This window comes from Periplaneta americana, chromosome 13 (genome assembly GCF_040183065.1).
Source record: "Periplaneta americana isolate PAMFEO1 chromosome 13, P.americana_PAMFEO1_priV1, whole genome shotgun sequence".
NCBI lineage: Eukaryota > Metazoa > Arthropoda > Insecta > Blattodea > Blattidae > Periplaneta > Periplaneta americana.
In genome coordinates, this window is record NC_091129.1 from 126594955 (window position 1) to 126612696 (window position 17742).

At 37.3% G+C, this 17742-nt stretch overlaps 1 protein-coding gene across 4 annotated transcripts in view; it reads left to right on the forward strand.

Annotated features, from left to right (window-relative positions):
- The first annotated feature begins 402 nt into the window (after nucleotides 1-402).
- LOC138712404 (uncharacterized) overlaps nucleotides 403-17742 on the forward strand; it is a 188654-nt gene continuing 171314 nt past the window's right edge. For all 4 annotated transcript variants that reach the window (XM_069844170.1, XM_069844172.1, XM_069844173.1 and 1 more), the window contains exon 1: nucleotides 403-563. In XM_069844170.1, the coding sequence (XP_069700271.1) occupies nucleotides 488-563 (76 nt within the window). In that variant the 5' untranslated portion in view covers nucleotides 403-487. The remainder of the gene's footprint in view (nucleotides 564-17742) is intronic.

Sequence of the window (17742 nt, forward strand, 5' to 3'; positions counted from 1 at the left end):
CATGGGAGATGAACCAGGAGCCGTGCGCTTGTATGGGAGACTCGCTCAACTTATAATGCCCGTGTGCGTCAACAATGACACGACACCAAACACCGTAACTCTGCAAGGATATTAAATTAAAGAAGAAAATGAGATAAATGAAATCGCGAGACAAAGGAAAGTATTCCCGTAATGAAATATACGTGAGCTCCAATCTCGAAGAGCAGGGTGGTGGGGGAGGGGGGGAGCAATAAGAGGGATTATAGAACATAAACTATGATTATGATAAATGGTCACACGTTTTCATAGAATTCCCCCACCATAAGAAAACCTCCCCCTATCTATTCGAAAGCATTGTGTTGCACCCCACGCACCTCCCCGTCCGCTATCTCGCAACGCATGCGGGGTGGGCGACGCGCGGAGTTTCGAGGGTGTCTTTATTTAAGTGCTGCCGTGGCGGGCATAACTCAGATTGTTGGCAGTCAGCGGCTAACCCAGCAGCAACAGCATGCAGGCGCTCACAGGCGGACTCTTGAGGGCGGCGGGCCTCGTGCTCATGGTGCTGGCAACGGGCGCAGTCACAGGTAGGCAGTGTGGCCACTTGTTTCAATCTGAACCGGCGTATTGTGTTGTACAGGGACATCATTTTATTTTTACTAACATTTTTAACATTAACCTGGCTATACTTTTGGATCAACCGGAAACGCGTTTTCTACCCCCTTCCACGACTGGACTTCGATGATACTGGCGTAATATACAAACAAATCACTTTACTAGGTATAGGAGGGAAGAAAAGTAGTTCATCCATTTACGTAAACTAGAAAATATCACGCTTTTGAGTTTGATAATTTTCATTAGGTTTTTGTTTAATCAAAATACAGTACAGTATTAACAATGAGTGTTTTTACTCACGAACTGAGCTGCCCATGTGGACGTATTCATTATACAGTGTATATTATACTGTCTACAGCACATTAGCGTACACTATAGAGAATGAAGTTAAATGGAAAAATAATCATAATATGAATATTTAAACACATTTTTGAAAATGGTAACCGTTCATTTCGATACAGGCTTCAGTTCTAATGTGCATATTATCGCACTATAGACTATTGTACCTAATTCCAATTACCAGTTTCGTCCTTCGTACGAGTAACTTATGTTGAAATAATTCTGTACCTACTCTATAAAAGAGTACTTTACGTACTGTAAATTCAATCTTCACTTCTGCCCGATCCGAAAAGATCAAATTACTCAGAAATGCTATCTACTGTCCGTCCAAGTGGTTATGTCCAGGGTCGTAGAAAGGGGGGAAATCACGTGACAGTTAATTACTTAACGAGGCCCTTTTATTTAAGTTATTTTAAACAGCTGTATGGGTATAATATTACGTAGACGTCCAATTCCTAACAGAAATTAATGTTCTCAGAAAAGAGCTGAGACAGCCCAGCCACTAGCCTTTACAGAGAGGCGAATAGAAGCAGGTGGTGGAAACCGGGATGCGACGTAGGCAAACGGACGACAGTACCTGTGCGAAAATGATTAAATATTGAAAGCTCTTTCGTCACTGGACAACGCGAACATATTTTTGGAACGTACTGTTTACTATGATCGTAAGGCTACTATGACTGTATATGCGGTCTTGGATCTGTGTGGAGGACGGTTGAACTTCATTAGTAGAAGGGGTGGGAGTGAAGTACATTAAAAAACTCAGGTACAATAAAAATTGAAGTAAAAATAAAATGATGTCCCTGTACTTTAAACCTACTGCCGTGTATTGATCTCTTTCGAACACGTATTATGTATGCCAAATAAATTTTATTTTAAAAATTGTATCATGTAGCTACAACAATTGAAATCGAGGTTTTTCTTCGTCCGAGAAACTTGTGCCAAATTTTAAATAAATGAAAACCACCTGCCTCAATTACAGCTGCCGTTAGTAAAAATAACTATTACTAGCAACACATATTTATACAGAGTGGAAGTAATATAACTGTGAGGACTTTAATAGTTTATTCCTTGGTTAGATTACAATAAAATATCTAATAGTCCACACCTGTGGAGTAACGGTTAGCGCACCTAGCCGCGAAACCAGGTGGCCCGAGTTCGATTCCCGGTCGGGGCAAGTTACCTGGTTGAGGTTTTATTCCGGGGTTTTTCCTCAACCCAATATGAGCAAGTGCTGGGTAACTTTCGGTGTTGGACCCCGGACTCATTTCACCGGCATTATCACCGTCATCTCATTCAGACGCTAAGGGCCGTATTCATACACTTTTTTACGCGGGCTTCCGGTGGATGATCAGCGTTTTTCGTATTCATAAACCAGTGTTAGCGATATGATATGATTTGAATTCTGTACAAGTAACCAGTGGATAGCCGGGGCTAGCTTAGTAAGCTCGTAGCGCGTGCTGCGAAATGTCTATGAATAGCACCCTAAATAACCTAAGCTGTTGATAAAGCGTCGTAAAATAACCTACTAAAATTAAAAGATCTATTATCATATTAGTCCCAAATTGATACTTTTCTCAGGAAAAAAAAATCCCCTAAATGTTAATACTGTTTACTCTGTAAGTACTATACGTACGATTCTAATTTTTACTCTTATTATTACAGAAGTTGATAAGAAATAAAATGGACGGTTTTCTTGCAAATTAAATTAAAAGATTAACTCTTATCGTTATTTCCTGCCATTAAGAAATCTGGCAATCTAAATGCAGTGACTAAGAGACGAAATGCTGCTATTCAGACCTGAATTCGTGTGTGTATTTGTATGTCAGCCGAAGATGCGTTGTTACGAAACTTGATTGTAGAGTACAGTGCATCAATTATTATTTTTTTTATTATTTGGTTATTTTACGACGCTGTATCAACATCTAGGTTATTTAGCGTCTGAATGAAATGAAGGTCATAATGTCGGTGAAATGAGTCCGGGGTCCAGCACCGAAAATTACCCAGCATTTGCTCGTATTGGGTTGAGGGAAAACCCCGGAAAAAACCTCAACCAGATAACTTGCCCCAACCGGGGTTCGAACCCGGGCCACCTGGTTTCGCGGCCAGACGCGCTGACCGTTACTCCACAGGTGTGGACCAGAGCATCAAGCGTTCCGGTATTACGTCATAGCGAATATGTCATTGCTGTTATTGGCACGCGTGCCATAATAAGTCGATTACGCACGATATTGGCTGTAGTAACTACCTGTTTATAATGCTAGGATAGCATAAAAAATATTACGTACACTTTTAGTTTTATTATTTCAATCACTTTTTTATGCTGCATTGTGACCCCTTGTTTCTACATGCTGAATGTGAGGATAAGTATTGTCTGGTCTTTTATACGCGGCAATTTGCTCCTTTATTAAGTATACGTATCTAATATTACACATAATATAATTTTCAGCTTTCAGAATTCTGTTTACTTTTTCTGCCCAATTTGACAAAGGTGGTATTAACAAAAATTTTTTCCTGTTACCATTTACTGTTATTCACTGAAGTTCTCAATATTCAACAAAATAGGGTGACCAGACGTCCCCTTTTGTCCGGACATGTCGTTTTTAGGTCTTTGTCCGAGGTCCGGGCGGATTTTAGAAATTCAAAAAATGTCCTCCTTTTTGGTAACTTGTATGCCTGATGTTTTGGAGTTATCTGATTTGATGCCTTTTTCAAGTAATTTGCCTGTAGGTGACAGCACCATCGTCAGAATAATGCCAACGATTATATCATAACTCTGTTTGCTAAATCTAAATAGATATTTTCTGTCTTCTTTAATAATTATAGTTCCCTTGACTTTCATATATAGTTAACTGTAAAATCATTATTATTAAGTTTTATCATAATTATTTTGTAATAAAAGAGATATTAACATACTTTTACGTATGATATAAGCCTAAATCTGTAGTGTAAATATCTCTTAATAAAATAGATATTGACGTAATTTATAATATAATATAGACCTAAGCCTAAATCTAAATGTATATTTTCTGTTCCCTTTTTTCGAACAATATCTTCCTTTTTGAAGGTTTGTGTCCTCATTTTTATCGATGTGAATCTGGTCATCCTACATCAAAAGTATTAATTCGACAAATTCGCACTGCCAATGCGATATGTTCACGAATCTCAGTACGAAAGGCAGGCACAATCCCCCCATGAACGGAGGAATTTCATAGTTTAGTTCAATATATCCAGTGTAAGTAAAATAAAATGCCGCTCTGATTTTTAAAAGTAATGTGTTGTGCATACTTATCAATGACAATTTTATTTTCTGCCATATAACGTTCATAACGAGAGAGCTTATTTTGATGTTGAAATCATCCATACATTCAGTCCGTCTTTGATATTTTAAAGCTGTTATTACAGTAAGTATCCTTGCCTGCATATTCTTTCATATCAAAAGCAAAATTCTTGTCGAGTAAATGTATACTCTCAAAACAACAACGTAAAAATGCCTGTACACAGGAACGCTTTTATCAAACTTACATCTTATACTTCAAAAGATAAAAAAAAAAATTGATTACTAGTTTAAACTTCGTATTTACAGCTAGTCCATCTTTGCCGGAGATTCGAGCTCAGATCTCGATAAGCACAAAATATTGTTTTCATGGTGGATGGAAACAATGAATGCAAAGATACTGTATATCGTGAACACTTTGAACAATTTTAGTTGTGCAGGGGGCGCGAGTATGTGTCCGCAGTTCATAGCCACGATAAATTTAATATTGACGCGTTTGAATTTTTTAAATGTAATTTTTCAGAATAAAATGAATTTACTGATTCATTAGCATAATTATGTGATTATAAGTTAATTCTAAATGTCACGCTTGGGAATCTCATCGCGTGTGTTTAATTAGTGTGTCAGGTATAAAAAATCCATATTAAGGCTCCTACTTCGTCATGGACTCGAGATAAAAAAAACAAAATTCTTCCGTTTCTATCATCATCATCATCATCATCATCATCATCATCATGTCCACACCTGTGGAATAACGGTCAGCGCGTCTGGCCGCGAAACCAGGTGGCCTGGGTTCGAATCCCGGTCGAGGCAAGTTACCTGGTTGAGGTTTTTTCCGGGGTTTTCCCTCAACCCAATAAGAGCAAATGCTGGGTAACTTTCGGTACTGGTCCCCGGACTCATTTCACCGGCATTAACACCTTCATTTCATTCAGACGCTAAATAACCTAGATGTTGATAAAACGTCGTAAAATAACCCAATAAAATAAATAAAATCATCATCATCATCAATATCTGCAAAGATTAGGTCATTAGCTCTGTTCCGTCCCTTGATTCAGAGTTGGTCACGCCATCCCTTACGTGGTCTTCCAACATTTCTCCTGCCATCTATGTACAGTTGAGCTTTCTATATGGAATAAGCTCATCTGGCATTCGGTTTACATGCTCATACTTTCTTAGTTGATACTAGGGCATTCGAAAAGTAAGGGCAACATAGTTACTGTGGTAGTACCACCACTACAACTAGAGCAGTCATGGGGTAAAGTGCCTCACTGAGTTCCCTCCCATCTGTCCATGTATTAACCCCTTCCACCAGTGACCACGGCTTACCTACCTTCACTAGGGAACCACCAGTATATCTTTCGTAACATTTGAGTGGGCATCAGTGGTGGAGTCATGTCTTGTGATAGAGCAAAGTAATATGTTTTCAAACTCGAATGGAAAATAAGGTAGGCCTACTTTTGTGTCGCTCATAATGATAATGTTTGCTCTGCTCGAAAGAGCTGTATTATTAGTCCACACCTGTGGAGTAACGATTACCGCGGCTGGCCGCGAAACCAGGTGGCCCGGGTTCGATTCCCGGTCGGGGCAAGTTACCTGATTTTTTTCCTCAACCCAATATGAGCAAATGCTGGGTTAATTTCGGTGCTGGACCCCGGTCTCATTTCACCGGCATTATCACCTTCACCTCATTCAGACGCTAAATAACGTAAGATGTTGATAAAGCGTCGTAAAATAACCTACTAAAAAAAGAGCTATATTGTGCCCTGTTTGATGTGCGACAACATTTTAACACTGTTCACGCATAGGATTACAGTGAACAATGTTTTTCAGGTGCATTTCAATTGTTATTTCATTTCATTTTTCACATTGTGGTATATCTAATTATATATGTGTACTTTTTTTACAAAATGTTTGTGATTTTAAGTTAGTCCGAATTATGCATATTTTAAAGTATATTTTTTATATTCCTTCTGCATAGGCTCAAACCGTCTCAGAAAGTTATAAGTGTTGAAGGAAACTAGACATGAGCCCGCTTCAGTTTGTTTAGGAACAAACTTAATTTGAATCAATTATCTTATCTCGAAGCACAGAGCCGAAAATTTGAAATGTTTCTCGGAAGGAGAATTTATTAGAGAATGTTTGATGATTGTCTCCGAGATCTTTGTCCGGAAAAAATCTGAAGTGTTTAAATCAATAAGACTCTCTCGGCGAACTATCAAACAGAATTACGGAAGTGGCTAAGGACGTTGAAGATCAGCAAAAAGTAAAATTGAGAAAGGTGATATGGTACACTTTAGCTATCGACGAAAAGATACAAAAGACATTGAGCAATTAGCCATTTTTCTACAAAGTGCGGATTCTGAACTCAACATATTAGGAGATTTTCTTAATTTTGTACCTTTTGAGAGGCAATAGAAGGGGAAATTATATTTTCGGAGCTGTCTCTGAAGTTATGACAAAATATTATCCTGGGAAAAAATGATATTTATAGCCACAGATGGCGCCTCAGCAATGATAGGGAAATACAGGGACATCATTTTATTTTTACTAACATTTTTAATATTAACCTGTCTATACCTTTAGAGAACCGGAAACACCGCTTGCTCCCCCCTCCAAGACTGGAGTTCGATGATACTGGCGTAAAACACAAATCACTCTACTAGGTATAGGAAGGAAGAAAAGTAGTTCATCCATTAACGTAAACTAGGAAATATCGCGATTTTGAGTTTGATAATTTTCATTAGGTTTTTCTTTAATCAAAGAACAGTGCTGTATTAAGAATAAGTGTTTTTACTCACGAAGTGAGTTATCCATGCGAACGTATTCATTATGCAGTGTATATTATACTGTCTACAGCACATTAGCGTACAATATAGAGAAAGAAGTTAAATTGAAAAATAATCATAATATGAATATTTAAACACAATTTTGAAAATGGTGGCCGTTCATTTCGACACAGGCTTCAGTTCTTTTGTGCCTATTAATGCACTATAGACTATTGCATCTAATTCCAATTGCCAGTTTCGTCCTTCGTACTAGTAACTCATGTTGAAATAATTCTGTACCTACTCTACGTACTGTAAATTCAATCTTCACTTCTGCCCGATCCGAAAATATAAAATTACTCAGACATGCTACCTACTGTCCGTCCAAGTGGTTATGCCGCAGGATTGTAGAAAGGGAGGAAATCACGTGACAGTTAATTACTTAACGAGGCCCTTTTATTTAAGTTAAATTAAACAGCTGTATAATATTACGTGAACTTCCAATTCCTAAGAGAAATTAATGTTTTCAGAAAAGAGCTAAGACAGCCCAGCTATTACAGAGGGGCGAGCAGAAGCAGGTGGGGGAAATCGGGATGCGACGTAGGCAAACGGACAGTACCTGTGCGAAAATATGATTCAATATTGAAAGCTCTTTCGTCACTGGAAAACGCGAACATATTTCTGGAACGTATTATACTCAGTAACTCAGTACTGCTTACTATCTGCAGTCTTGGTTCTGTGTGGAGTTGGAACTTCCTTAGTAGAAGGGGTGGGAGTGAAGTACATTAAAAAACTCAGGTACAATAAAAATTGAAGTAAAAATAAAATGATGTCCCTGTATAATATCTTCGTAGCTTCACCAGACATAATTAGGAACATTAAATCCAGACGTTTGAGATGGGCAGGGCATGTAGCACGTATGGGCGAATCCAGAAATGCATATAGAGTGTTAGTTGGGAGGCCTTTGGGGAGGTCGAGACGTTGATGGGAAGATATATTAAAATGGATTTGAGGGAGGTTGGATATGATGGTAGAGACTGGATTAATCTTGCTCAGGATAGGGACCAATGGCAGGCTTATGTGAGGGCGGCAATGAACCTCCGCGTTCCTTAAAAACCAGTAAGTAAGCTATATTACGACGTTTTCTAAAATCCATTAATGAATCAACAGATGAATTAGTTCCATAATACATAGAGAGGCATTATGTGCTGAAGCAGGATGTCTAGATAATGTCATGCAGATAGTCGTAAAAACCGTAATAATGAGTATTATTTTTATGTTTCGTAATCAAATAATATTATTCTCATATTCTGTAATAAAAGAGCATTAGTTTGGTTACATTTAATGAAATATATTATATTTATGTGTAGTTTTATTGTATCTTATTAATTTGAATAATAATAGATCGAAATGGTTATAATCCGATCGCGTTCCGCCACTGGTGCCGTCTTGTGCACAAACAAGTTCAAAGAAGGAAGTAAAGCGTATCTCTGTTGTTGGAAAGTGGTGTGGGTTAATAAGACAAAAAGCGGGTTCCTCTCCTATTCCCCATGCCTGAACTAGAGGGTATGGGGAAATATTCTTGCAATGGTCGTATTCTGCTCTTTTTATATTGACTCTTACAAGTTTAAACGTATGTAAGCATGTAACTCTAATTTGACATTTTATTTAAAGAAAGTAATGTTATGTTTTTGTTATCCGGATTAGCATAATGATTACATAATCTTTACTGGAAGAATAGAACGCGTGATAACTGATCAGTTTTAGAGGAAACAAACTTTCCATTCTATCTAATGTACTAGTATAAACGCTTAAACTGTCGAATACAGTATCAGTAGAGACCTTGAACACGCGACACGCGTGTCATTGCAGGCGATCGAGGCAGCACCAAATAACACACAAAGAAAGGTAGGCCTACTGTTTTTCATCTAAGATGACAGTAAGAGAAGATGAAGGATGAATGGAACGGAGTAAAATTCTCTCCGGCACCGGGACTTGAACCCGGGTTTTCAGCTCTACGTGCTGATGCTCTATCCACTAAGCCACACCGGATTCCCATCCCGATGTCGGATCGAATCCTCTCAGTTTAAGTTCCACCTCTTGGGTTCCCTCTAGTGGCCTACCCTCATGCACTGCGTCATATATGTATGATTGTGGCACAATGTCCACACATGTGCAGAGGTGCTGTCGTTACGAGTGGTCGGGATCCGACTGAATAAGCGCCGTCTTAAATCACTAAGTGATTATTTTTCCGGTTTGGCTTAGTGCATAGAGCATCAGCACGTAGAGCTGAAAACCCGGGTTCAAGTCCCTGTGGCGGAGATAATCTTTCTCCGTTCCACTCATCCTTCATCACATGATGACGCAGAATTTCTGCACGGAAATATCATATGCACTTCGGTACATCATAATAATGTATAGTAAGAGAAGAGATTGTGAAGAGTAGGTGGATTGGTAGAATGAAGAAGAAAACTGGATAACCTCGAGAAAAGCCCTCATAATCATGATTTCGTCTTCCACTAGGCCTAATAATAATATGTTCGGAAGAGCCGGGTATTGAACCGGACTTGGATGACGGTTTTTCCCTTTGGCTGTGAGCCACCAAGACTGCAGCAACAGGTGTGATTCCATATACGCCTACTGTTTAGAAAGTCCTTAAATGTTCGGACAGTAACGCCACATTTAGGGTATATACTGCAGGATATAGCACTGTTTTAAATACGTACAACGTAATCCGACGATATGTGTGCAAACCAATTTAATGTTTTCTTTTGTTTATAATGTGACGTATACATACATTGTAAGTGTAATGTATAATAAATGTAGTTCACTGATCTTCACATTGGTCTATTGAAACCTGTGTGTAAAGTGAGAAATGGAAATATAAAAATTGGAGATTTATCCTTCGAAGAGATGGAAAAATTCAAATATTTTGGAGTAACAGTAACAAATATAAATGACACTCTGGAGGAAATTAAACGCAGAATAAATATGGGAAATGCCTTATTATTATTCGGTTGAGAAGCTTTTATCATCTAGTCTGCTGTCAAAATATCTGAAAGTTAGAATTTATAAAACAGTTATATTATCGGTTGTTCTGTATGGTTGTGAAACTTGGACTCGCACTTTGAGAAAGGAACAGAGATTAAGGGTGTTTGAGAGTAAGGTTTTTAGGAAAATATTTGGGGCTAAGAGGGATGAAGTTACAGGAGAATGGAGAAAGTTACACAACGCAGAACTGCACGAATTGTATTTTTCACGTGACATAATTAGGAATATTAAATCCAGACGTTTGAGATGAGCGGGGTGTGTAGCACGTATGGGCGAATCAAGAAATGCATATAGAGTGTTAGTTGGGAAGCCTGAGGGAAAAAGACCTTTAGGGAGGTCGAGACGTAGATGGGAAGATAATATTAAAATGGATTTGAGGGAGGTGGGATATGACGGTAAAGACTGGATAAATGTTCCTCAGAATAGGGACCGATGACGGGCTTGTGTGAGGGCGGCAATGAACCTCCGGGTTCTTTAAAAGTCATTTGTAAGTAAGTGTAAAGTGAGAGCCCGTGAAAAGTTAGAGCTAATAAATTATGATTGTATAAACGAGGATAGCCTCAGTAATTTAAATGTTTTAAAATAAATATTGGAAATGAATTTGATTTGCCCACATATTTCTCTGCTTGTAACGGAGTTTCTCAGTTTCATTTCCTTGTTACGCATCACATTCGTTACGCACTCGATTCACTAGTTTCACTGAACCAGCCTTGGAATTCTTGGAATATAATGTGCAATTTAAACGGAACTACACAACGCGCAGTCTACCACGCAAAATTGCGGGGAATGGGGAAAGAAAACAACACAGTGTTGTGGTATAGGCCTACACTTTGAACTTAGGCTATTTAGTCCATTTCAGAAATGTTTATAAATTTATAAAAAATTAATGCTTCGAGTTTAGGACGGCAACAGTTACAAACGATTCGTCTCTATTTTTCGAATGATTATTATTCTTTATATTAGATCAGAAGACGAACAAATATTTCCTCAGAATTACTGTATGAGCTATAGAGAAGTTCCTAAAACTCCTCTTCGTTAGGAAATACTGTACATGTACTGTTTATATAGCCTACCGTGTGTTTGCGTAGAGTCAAATTGATTGTCCGGTGGGTATCTAAAGATTACTAGATGCAGAGGCGTACGCAAGGGAAGGGTTACAGAGTTTTAAACCTCCCCCTTTGAACTTAATAAAAATAACACATCTAGATTTGAGTATTTTTTGTCAATAATCGTTTTTTCTCTTCTAAATTTTCACTGTCAGAGTAACAAAATCTACATCGACATAAAGTATAGTCCTCCTACCCCTTCTTCAATATAATGATAATGCCAGTTTCATTCTTCATCTTTGGCGATTTCCATGTTCCACTATTGTGTTTAATTAATATGTCGATCGTCTAGTTCAAAAGTGTGACAACTCAAAAAAACAAGTTTTGAGATATCTTCAATTGAAAGTTTCAAATAAATTACTTAGAAAGAACAGAGTTCTGGTTCATAACCACGACAATTATAAATGAGTCAGTATTCAGGACGAGTATATCACAATTTTCCAGTTCATTATTAATACATTTCGAAATTTTTTAGTTGTCGCACTTTTGAACTGGACAATCGATATTTGATTGATTGTTTACATAGATTTTCCTGTTATGTAAGTGTCTTACCTGTCATATACAAATAAGTGTTGACTATATGTATGTCTGTGTAATTAAAAATTAAAATTAAAATTAACAGAGAGATCGGGGATTGCTTTGTTTATTACGAGTATGATTAAAGTCTGTGTGATGTATCTTGTCTCACTGTGAAAAGAGAGAGAAAGGAGATATGTCTTACTTCGTCTGTGTTGTTATGGCGATGGGGGAGTGGAGCGATGCCGTCCATCCATCCAGTGGCGGAAGGGACTAGTTGATACATTCTGTAGCGCAAAATAAAATTACAAAATATCTCTCTTCGTACTGTGTAGTTCCGTCACTGAGCTTGTCTTTCAAGAAACTGAGTTCCGGCAGCCTGCACAATAACAAGTTTTTGAAAGAAATCCTGAAAATTTACAACCCTCCTATAATCTCCACCCTCATTTGAAGGGACTTTGTTTTATTGCTACTGAGACAAGATAAACCTTACCAGGTATAGTTGATGTTATTAATTTAATATTGTTTTGCTGCAATTGAGTTACTACAGCTGAAGTTGCGAATTTTCCAAATAATGACATAAATTGCATAGCTTGGACACTGTAACAGTTCTTTCATCTCCTAATATAATAACCTACATTTTTAATCACCCGGTATATCAAAATAAAAAAAAATAAACTGCAAACAAGTATATTTTATTTTTGTTTATTTTATTGGGCTATTTTACGACGCTGTATCAACATCTAGGTTATTTAGAGTCTGAATGAAATGAAGGTGATAATGCCGGTGAAATGAGTCCGGGGTCCAGCACCGAAAGTTACCCAGCATTTGCTCGTATTGGGGTAAGGGAAAACCCCGGAAAAACCTTAACCAGATAACTTACCCCGACCGGGATTCGAACCCGGGCCACCTGGTTTCGCGGCCAGTCGCGCTGACCGTTACTCCACAGGTGTGGACGCAAACAAGTATATAATCGATGACGCAATGAAGTACTGAATTCATTTTACAAAAACGTAAAACGTGAAATAATAAAGTATGTGACATCTTCATATCACCTATTGTAGTTATTAAGTAAATTATTTCACCAGTGATGAAAAAAAAAAAGTCCACCCTAAACTTTATCTAAACAGTTCGCCATTGCTTCATCATTCATTTAAAACCATTCTAAATTCAATTCCAGCGATCGATGTTTTGTTTGTTGACTATTTCTTTCCACGTGACTTAATCTTTCTAAAAGCACAGCGTTGAAACAAATGATGCAAATGAGTTTGTTGACCTACGACAAAATTGTCCGTGGAATGGAATTTACTGAAGGAAATTCAGTAACGAGCCAGTAAAAGTGTCCCCGCTTAACACATAGCGGTGGGGATTTCAGAACGGCCAACACGCAATCCACTTGTAGCACCTCGCATTGCTGCTCCCCTGTTACTGCTGCAGCTGGAAGCCGGAGCGTGAAGGGCCACACTTCTACAGGAAAAACTCCCAGAATAAATATATCTACGCTTAACGACACGTTTATAACAATGTTAAGAAAATGTCTTTAGATCCGGTGTACGTCTGCAAATCCATCCAAAAGACATACCTTTGTTAGAAAAATCATAATGCAAAAAGTGTTGTTAAATGCCAGTTTTTTTCCGAGTATCTGTCAACTAGCCCGATCTCTTCGCTTATTACTTCCGCCCTTGATTTTATATTTGTTTCCGAATTTTCTGTCAAAAGCGTCCGCCAAAAGCAGATTACATGAAAGTCTGCATTGACATTACTTTGATGTGCCATCATTAATCTACCAAACTATTAAAAACAAAGGGATTTTATCACCCCAATATAGGCCTAATCTTTTTCCATACCGTACATTATAATCTGCACTGTTTCATTTTCTATTGTAATTTGTAATTTAAAGGCACACGCCCACTTCGATCCAAAATGACTCTGGGTAAAGTGACTAGAGCAAATATCACAGTTCAAATATTTAGGGTGTAATATCTCGTATCAAAATAAAGTTTACATAAATAATACTTACTTAATTACAAATGCAATGGGTTTGGAATGAATGGGGCCGTCTATTGCTTATCTTACAATGTAATATTAATTATATGTTACATTTTATTGATGAACGTTTTCGGCATATTTATGCCATCTTCAGATCTTAAAAAGTTGTCTTAAATAGATACTTAATATTATGCCACATTGATTAAATGCAATACATATCTAACAAACAACGAATATAATTACACTATTTTAAGGCTAACTTGTGATAGCAGTGTCCACAATCAGCTGTTGATTGTACAATGTCACTTCATAATATGTTAACACACAAAACACTAGTTGAATGAAACAGATTAAAACAGATCTATAAAACATTAACATTAAAAACATTAACAAATGACACTTGATATAATTCTTATAAGATGGATGTCGTGTACGTCGTTCATTTTGTTTACATTTTCTGATAAAACAAGTTAAACACAATTGGATTTACGGAGATCACAAAAAAGTACTTTATTTTGAAAACGAACCTAAAATAAATTTCGCGTGTTTGCAGCATATCCGGCTGACTGAACTTCTAGAAGTGACAACTTGAAAAATCTGTTAACATAAGTCCATGTCAAGCTGTTATCTAATATTAACATCATTGTACTTCAATTTGATTGCTAACGCCAGAAAACTTTGCAACACTTGATACAGTCAAACAATCCACCACATAACACAACAATCCAATTGTGTTTAACTTGTTTTATCAGAACATGTAAACAAAATGAATGACTTACACGACATTCATCTTATAAGAATTATATCAAGTGTCATTTGTTAATGTTTTTAATGTTAATGTTTTATAGATCTGTTTTAATCTGTTTCATTCAGCTACTGTTTTGTGTTTTAACATACAGTATTATGAAGTGACATTGTACAATCAACAGCTGATTGTGGACACTGTAATCACAAGTTAGCCTTAAAATAGTGTAATTATGATTCATTGTTTGTTAGATATGTATTGCAATTAACTAATGTGGCATAATATTAAGTATGTATTTAAGACAACTTTTTAAGATCTGCAGATGGCATAAATATGCCGAAAACGTTCATTAATAAAATGTAACATAAATAGGCCTACTACATTGCAAGATATCATTAGACGGCCCCATTCATTCCAAACCCATTTTATTTCTGCTTATCGGTTAAAACTACCAACAAAAATGAAAATAATTGCAAATGGCTTTTAAGGAACCCGCAGGTTCATTGCCGCCCTCACATAAGCACGCCATCGGTCCCTACCCTGTGCAAGATTAATCCAGTCTCTATTATCATATCCCACCTCCCTCAAATCCATTTTAATATCATCTTCCCATCTACGTCTCGGTCTCCCCAAAGGTATTTTTCCCTCCGGCCTCACAACTAACACTCTATATGCATTTCTGGATTCACCCATACGTGCTACATGCCCTGCCCATCTCAAACGTCTGGATTTAATGCTCTTAATTATGTCAGGTGAAGAATACAATGCGTGCAATTCTGCGTTGTGTAACTTTCTCCATTCTCCTGTAACTTCATCCCTCTTAGCCCCAAATAAATAATAAAATAAATAAATTTAATCCCATAACAGGAACGTTACAACGAACACTTAAACACGAAGCAAAGAAAGACTCTATAAGTTAGTGAAACTTTGTAAATCTATGGCAATAACAGCTCTTACATACGGATAAGAAACCTGGACACTAACATCTAGGCATACATCCAGAATACAAGTAGAGAAATGAGATTCTTCAGATAAATAGCTGCCCACACACAGCTTGACAAGAAGAAAAATACCGATATCCGACAAGAATTAGACATACAGTAGAAGTACTGAATGAAATAATAAAAACAGGAAGAGTTGGCGATAACATATAGACAGGATGACGGAAATGAGAATCCTTAAACGAGTCTTAAAATAACGACTTAAAGGCGGAAGAAATCTAGGTAGGCCAATGAAGACATATTCGTAACAAAATGGAGCCGAAACAGGAACAGATTAATTCAATTCAATTCAATTTATTAAGCCATTAAACATACAGTGATAGGCTTCGTCACAAAAAAAACATACATTTGAAAATACACATATAATTGAAAACAGTAATTAGAATGAAAACACAAAACATTTTGAAACTCTAAAATTAATGAAAACACTTCACTCTTATGTAATAATTGTAACTAATCTAAATAACTTTATTTATTAAAAACAATTTCGTATGAATTTATGTTAAGAAACTCATCTACAGAGTAGAAAGGATTAATTAAAAGCCAATTATAAAATCTAGCTTTGAAACTATTGGTTGGTTCTCAGCGTCTGTCTTGCATTTCATACGCGCTCCGTTCCACAGCGTAATAACCTCCCGTTACAACAAAAAATACGGTAGTGCAAAAATATTTATAACGTTTGTTCAACATTCCCAGATGAATTCAATGAAGGATGCTAAATATGACCGAAATTCCACGTAAAATCGTTATGCACAGTCAGACAGATAGACAAATTGCTTACGTGTCAAGGATGTTGAAAATCTTTATTTTATTAAAAGTCTGATATTCGATGTTTTGCAGCGCCACAGTATTTTATTTTTACCAATTTTTCTCATTACCAAAACTTTCAGAATGGTCCCCGAGGTTCAGTCACTTCCTATTAAATTGTGTAGCCTATTTGGTCTTTCCGAGGGGTTAACGGCAGTATACTTCGTTTAATATTGTCTGACAGGCGACGTAAATATTGACGGCAGAAAGAAAACGATAATTGCTATCTATTGAACCAATGGCAGAGGTGTCATTCCACGCTTGCTGCTCATGCATTTTGTCAAGACACTCGCGATGCGCAGTAGGGGAATAACGTTTCTGTGGAGGGAATAGGAGTAGAAGGGAAGGTCTGGCGTGTGTCTACCGAGTTCAAGGCAAAGGCTAACCCATTCCCCTATAATTTGTAAGTAGACTCATCCGATCTCGTGCGCAGCTCTGTAGGAAGAGTGGGGGAGTGTCTGGACATAATGCATGAGCTGTACCTTGAAGTAGGGCTGTCTGAAGCGTTCTACCTCCGCCAAACTTCAAGACAAGCGTGGAATGAGACCTCTGTCATTGCTTGAATAGAAATTATACTTCTCTCCTCCTATTCTGCCGGCAAAATTTACGTCGCCTGTCAGACATTATGGAACGAATTATAGTGTCGAAAGCATTAATATTCCCATACATTCTCAGAGTCTTTATGGCATCTAAAGGAGTTACTTTACATTTACTTCTTAAAATAAATGGGTAAAATTGTGGAATTTCGCAGTCAGGATCATTATTTTGGACGTACCTCCGTCATTATTACGTTGGCACGTACAGTTCATGTATTATTTTATGACGTGTTATTTCTGAGAAGGATGGGATGGATAGGCAGGGATGTCGATAATTTTCACTATTATGCAATGTAATCACATTATAGTGATCTTCCCAGAAAAATGACAGTTGCTTCCTCTTCACAACACACCGTTTCGGTGAAATAGAGTAAGATACATAGAACTTCAGCTGACTGACTCTTTCGCTGTAGAATGAATAAAACAGATCGCGGCGATGTTAATTGCAATTTGTATGCCAATGCTGCTCCATGTCGTGCAGACCAGTTGTGTTACATGAATATTTATCAGCCAGCTTTGACTCAACACTGCTAATGAATGAGTTTCAGAACTATTATCAAATAATAAAATTTTAAGTCCACATTTTGCTCTTGTCTTTCCCACATCTGAAGATTCGGACGACAAAACTACAATCAAGAATTTCTGAAACGTTACTTATGGCTCATTAGGCCTATCTATACATTCCCGGTACATTTTATTTACTTTCCGATTTCCTTTTTCTTTTAACCATTACAGGCCTCTTCTGTTACTTGAGACGTCCAATAGAAATATTTACAATCAAAATCGAGTGTTTGTGCGTAGAGACATTTATTCTTACAAATGGCTTTTAAGGAACCCGCAGGTTCATTGCCGCCCTCACATAAGCCCACCATCGGTCCCTATCCTGTGCAAGATTAATCCAGTCTCTATCATAACATCCCACCTCCCTCAAATACATTTTAATATTATCCTCTCATCTA